Source organism: Charadrius vociferus, unplaced genomic scaffold (genome assembly GCF_000708025.1).
Source record: "Charadrius vociferus isolate BGI_N301 unplaced genomic scaffold, ASM70802v2 scaffold104, whole genome shotgun sequence".
Taxonomy (NCBI): Eukaryota; Metazoa; Chordata; class Aves; order Charadriiformes; family Charadriidae; genus Charadrius; species Charadrius vociferus.
The window spans coordinates 3,236,629-3,242,161 of record NW_009648255.1 but is presented as its reverse complement, the minus strand read 5'-3'; the positions used below and the strand labels follow the sequence as shown (position 1 = coordinate 3,242,161).

The following is a 5,533-nucleotide window of genomic DNA, read 5'->3' as shown; positions in this document are numbered from 1 at the left end:
CTCTTAAATGAAACATGAAATTTATTTTTTTTAACGATGATTTATCTTTTCAGCTGCCCTAATCAGAGACATGCATTAACAAGCAAGAAAATCAGGTTGCCACTTAAACCAATAAAAGCCGCTTTACAGGTTTCTCTTCTTGCTATTGCTGCTTGGAGGTGAAATTGCTGAAAATAATTTGAATATTGCTTAATGGCTTTATAAGCTGAATTCTATTCATTTTATTCATAGCTGGTTGTAACAGTCTCATGGCCTCTAAACTGGAAGGCATTTCCACAACACAATCGAATACTTAAATTCAAATTTGTAGACAAATGAGCTCTAAGTTAAAATTGCGTAATAGCAAATTATCTCCTGCTCTGGAATATTGGGAACTGATGAGCTAATAACGTGGGGCTCTTTCAACTCAGAGCGCCAGCTGGTTGTGACTTTAACGTAATAAAAACCAGCAATGCTTAAAAATGTAAGTGAAAGCCTCTCTGGGTCAAGTCCTGTCTAAAATACAGAATTTCTAGCCTTCAGAATTTCTGTTTGTTTAGTGATCTGCCATTCCCTTTGATTATTGCTACAAGGTAATTGGCCTGGTGGTAAAGCTGCCTGAGACCTCTGGAGGAGTGGAGCTGTGGCCAATTGCTTATGTTTAAAACTACCCCTGAATTAATGCAAACGGGGTACATCCAGAAAAGGTATCTATGCCACAGTAACACAGTGGTTTCTTGTATCTCATTGACTGAGTAGCTTGTTTAAGATGGCTTTTTTTTTTCCTTCCCTCCTATGTTTTCCCTTTATAAATTATGCATCTAGAATTACATTATCCCAAGACGCCCTTCTTGTTTGCCGCATTTCCAGGACTGTCCTGCTAACGGAGAAAGTCTCTGGGTAGATTAAATGCAGTGGAAGTGTGTCAGCGGTGAGGAGTGAGGCTGTAATTTGACTGTTTGTCTTTTACTTATCTCAACCTCTATCATTCATTTGGAGACCGCGCAGCCTGTGCATTAAGCCAGCTTGCATTCTTGCTGGTAGTCCAGGGAGTCCCACTGCAGGTGTGTCCCAGTGCCTGGGGATGGGGTTATCCCCCTCTGCTGTGAACGGGAAGAACCGAAGAAGCACGGGCTGCCTGCTAGGACTTGGGGACCGAGCTGAATGCACACACAGTCCCCAGGCTGCAGAAAGTGCAACGAGGTCTTTGGTAGAAGTCAAAAGATCTGCTCCTTATTTTAATTACTTCATCCTTCATTCACGTAGCCCTCCAAGACAGCAACGTCTAGTAAGTGATAGTGGTGAGTCCGCAGCCTGGTAGACTGGTCTAATATCAGTAAAATCAGCCTGGGGAGTTTTTTCCTGTCTCTGGCTTTTCCTTGTACCAGCTCTGTATTGAGATATACAAGCGTATGTGCCGCTGTGGGCAGAAAGCTCCATTAGCCTGGGATCTCTCTGCTCAAAACCACTGCAGCACCCCTCTGATAACCTTAAACACCCACCGCACGCACTCCAGCCTTCTAGTCTTTCTGTGCAGCAGTCAGGCTTAACAGATATTTACCCAAGAAAGGTATGAGTTTAACTAGCACGGGTATAACCCCAGTGTAAATACCATAATCCTAGATACTATGAGAGGGCCCTTATCATTTTCCTTTCAACTGTATCGGAAAGGGCTTAACCTCTTCATTGAAAAATGCTGCTTTTCTTGCAGAAGGTATAAATAGAGACACTTTTGGCTCCCAGTGAGTCACAGTTTGCCAGCTGTGCCATTTTTATTATAGGCTTTGCAATATTTACAAGGCTTTAAGGCCTCTCGTGAGCTCTGCCTTAAAATAATTTATCTGAAAGGAATCTTATTCCATTCATACCAGGACAGAAAACAGCGGTGGCCTTTCTCCCAAGCCTGTACCCTTACAAATAAAGCTGTTTACAGCAAAGATTGTCACTGCTAGACTTAAAATGGAAGAGATCTGCATTCCACAAAGCATTGTAGGCAGCCTCGGTCTATGAGATATGGGGAAAACGGAACTGAAGGAAGCGGTGCTTTGGGAGGAGGAGGGGGAAAAAAGATATATTGGGGAAGGTACTGATGGTTGGAGGACACAGAAGAAGAGGGGCTGGTGGAAAGTAAATGCTGGGTGGGTGATGGGGCAAGTACAGAAATTTTCCTGCATAAAAATCTGTTAACACAAAGAAGCCTCCCTCCCTTTTTGAATGCACAGTGTTTACAGTTTCACTGTGCTTGTTGCCAGCGAAGAGGGTTGCATTCATAGGGGTGTTGAGAGTTCAGGAGCAACTGGGGAACAGATGTGAGGAGTTCTGGACAGGAAGCTGAGGGATGGGAGGAGAAACACCAGGAAAGGAGCCAGTACATGGATGGAGGAGGGGGAGCAAAGACAGTCAGCTCCCTTACCAACAGCGCTGGACAGACGTTTGGAGCGCCAGTTCAACCAGACAGGCTGCCACGCTTGGGGTGAGCCTACAGTTGTTGCCTTCCCAAAGAAGAAAGGGGGGAAAAAAATCTACCTTACAGCATCTCCAGGTGGCGAGGTGTAAGCTGGTCTGGCAGGATGCTCCATTGGCAACTTTAAATGGGAATGTTGAACCTTAACAACCAGCAGCACCTAAAGGAAGAAAGATGGAGAAATACAATCTGTCGAGGTGTGTGCACTTAACAGTGCATCTGCTGGAAAAAAAATTTCACACATCAGTAGCCAAAGTAAAGCTGTTACAAAACAAACGAGGGATCCTTTGTATTGTTAATTTGTCTTTCTGTCAGTAAATACCCGCATACCACCAGAATTTACTCTACAGCCTCCAGAGGCAGTAAACCACTGAATATTGTAATATATTTGGCCTATACCAGTGGTCCATCGTTATTTTAATCACAGGCTACAAATTCTCCAGTGCTACCTTAGTATTTGTTGCCTTGGGGCAACAGATATTTTCTGTCCCTCAAGCTCACCACAAACACAAGACTGGAGGGATGTGACATGTCCAAGCATCTCCATTCCTGGCATTTTAGGCAACAAAATTGTAGAATAAAATGATACATCAGAAGGTTTTCCAGCAGGGCTAAAATCTTCTGTATTCCCTTTTACTGTGAGCTGACCTGATCAGCATGTGTGTCCTTAAACTCAACCCCCAAAATAAAGGAGTCCCTCTGAAGCCTCATACAGTTGCTTATAATTCTGTCTCTGTATTTTCTCTAAGTAGATGTTATTAGCCTGAATTTAAAGATTATTTGAAGTATTGAAAAGCAATTTCAACAAAAAAAAAGTGGAAGGCAAAACCCATTTCCTAGCTAATACTTGCTCAGCCGTTCTCCTTTCTGTGTGGAGACAGGAACAATGAATGCATAAAGGTATTACCGGTGAGGAAAATCTTTCCTAGACTTGTAACTTCCATTAAATACTCTTTTAATCTGTAATGTATCTTATTTCTTTGGAATGAGCTGAAAAAATTTCTTACACTATTTGAGATTACTCTTTTCCCTCCCTTTCATAGCTTGTCTTTTCTTTATTCCCAACAATTGCAGAATAATAAAAATTATTATCAATAGTAAGCAGAGGAGTTTTTTACAGAGCAATTCATTTAATCTCATCTTTATTCCAGAGCGTATGAGTTTGCCATCCACATTTATGGAAGCCGTCCCAAAGCCTTCCCTTTTAGATGCATATCTCCCTGACTTCCACGTGAACCCTGTGCCTTTGTAAGCTAATGCGGTTTTAATTCCCGCTGCAGAATGAACAGCAAAACACACTCATAATCAGAACGTAGGAATTGAGAGTGCCCAACTGATACAGCTTCAATAAAAGTGCACACAGCAGTTGGAAGAGCTAAAGATTGTTTTCCGCTGCTCCAGGGCAGCAGAGGCTGGTGATGGCACCGATGCGTTATTTCTGTTTGAACTTTATTTGATGTAACAATTACATGTGGTATAAAACTTGAAATGATGGTCACTGCATCATTTTTTTAGTTCCAGGTCTTTCTTCCCACTGCAGCCATAATCCAGACTTCTCTATCATTACAGGTCATCTTCTCAAAATCACTGAAAGCTGAAGATGGATATTAAGCGTGTGAAGGACTATATCTATTGGCTGTACTACCAGTACCTACTGATCACCTGCAGCTACGTGCTGGAGCCCTGGGAGCAGTCCATGTTCCACACCATCACCGTGACTGTTTTCGCTATGGTGGTGTACACAGCCTACGTCTTCGTCCCCATCCATGTCCGCCTGGCTTTTGAGTTCTTCTCCCAGATATTTGGAGGCCAGCCCGAAAGCACGGTTTCCATCGTGAACTGAACTTGCCTGAGGAGTGATTGGCAGCTCTCGCAACTTGTGACATGCAATGTCTTCTTCAATTTTGTGTATTTATTCTGAAGCAGTTTTGCAGTTATGAAAATACCATTTTCTCTTAAAACATGGCTTGCTTAATTACCATAGCTGAAAACCAGAATAATGCACTGACTACTGGCCGCACAGTCCCCGTTAAATAAAACACAGGCCAGCTTTTGCTGTGTGATAATGAAACACATCACCTGGAATGCCATGTTTACCTAATATTCAACCGGCTCCCACTTTCAGCACCGTAATTTAATCACACCGGCACATACAAAACAGCAAAGACTGTTTATGATGGCTGTGAGGAGGGGTACTACACTCGTTATACACAAAGAAGTTCTGCCACCAGAGTGCAGTGGTAAAACAAACCATGCCTTCTTTGACCCAGGTTAGAGAATATAAGGAGATGAGTATAACACAGCATGATTTGAGTACTAACTAGTATGTGTCTGGTTACTGCCTTCTGCTTTTTAATGGAATGGAAAGGAAATTAGCAGAGAAAGTAACAGGAATATGAACTTGAATCCGACCTTTTGCATCTAAGTTGCTGCATCTGAGTTCAGATGGTCTGAGACAGTAAAAAAACATACTATACATAATCTTACAGTTTACTGAAAATGACAGAAAGAGAGAGAACTGGCTCTGTTTTAGTGCACTCCTGTCACCTTTGATAAAACCCAAGACATCTTTTCTTTCTGCTCCCATTCACCAAGGCAAGCAAAGTGCATGTCTGCACCAGAGGAAGGTGATCCAGAAAACAGAGTGGAAGTAGTATTTTAATAACTGCAGGAAAGTCTGAGTGCTTAAAGAGATCTCCTTTATAATGAAGAAATGAGATTTATTATAATTGCCTGTGGGGAATTTCTTTAACAATGAAGGGTTTGTTTGGTTTTCACTCTACACCTAAATCAAATGTCAATGCCAAATCATAAGTTACAGCTATACAGTGCATGTATCTAACAGCTGATGCTACTGTTATTAGAAGTAAGGGGCGCAAAATGTAAATAGCTTTCAAATGACGTTTGCACAGTTATAGGATTGAAACCCTCTTAACTTCTTTCTCAAGCTGCAGTGGGGTCCTGCATGCTTAAAAGAACAGTTTGTCTGGAAACTAAGACATGTTTTGAAGGTTGAACAGATCTGAACATGTGTATGCAGTTTTTTCAGAAATAAAAATAAAATTTTATTCTTGAGAAACATTCAGTGCA

General features: G+C 41.9%; 1 protein-coding gene across 1 annotated transcript; it reads left to right on the top strand.

Annotated features, from left to right (window-relative positions):
- The first annotated feature begins 4,025 nt into the window (after nucleotides 1–4,025).
- On the top strand, nucleotides 4,026–4,286 carry LOC104285907 (serine palmitoyltransferase small subunit B-like). The gene has a single exon (XM_009884418.1). The coding sequence runs from the start codon at nucleotides 4,044–4,046 to the stop codon at nucleotides 4,284–4,286; it is 243 nt and encodes an 80-aa protein (XP_009882720.1). The 5' UTR covers nucleotides 4,026–4,043.
- The last annotated feature ends 1,247 nt before the right edge of the window (nucleotides 4,287–5,533 follow it).

What these genes read in the sequence shown, in the direction of transcription:
- LOC104285907 (XM_009884418.1), top strand. Translation starts at nt 4,044, where the DNA reads ATGGATATTAAGCGTGTGAAGGACTATATCTATTGGCTGTACTACCAG.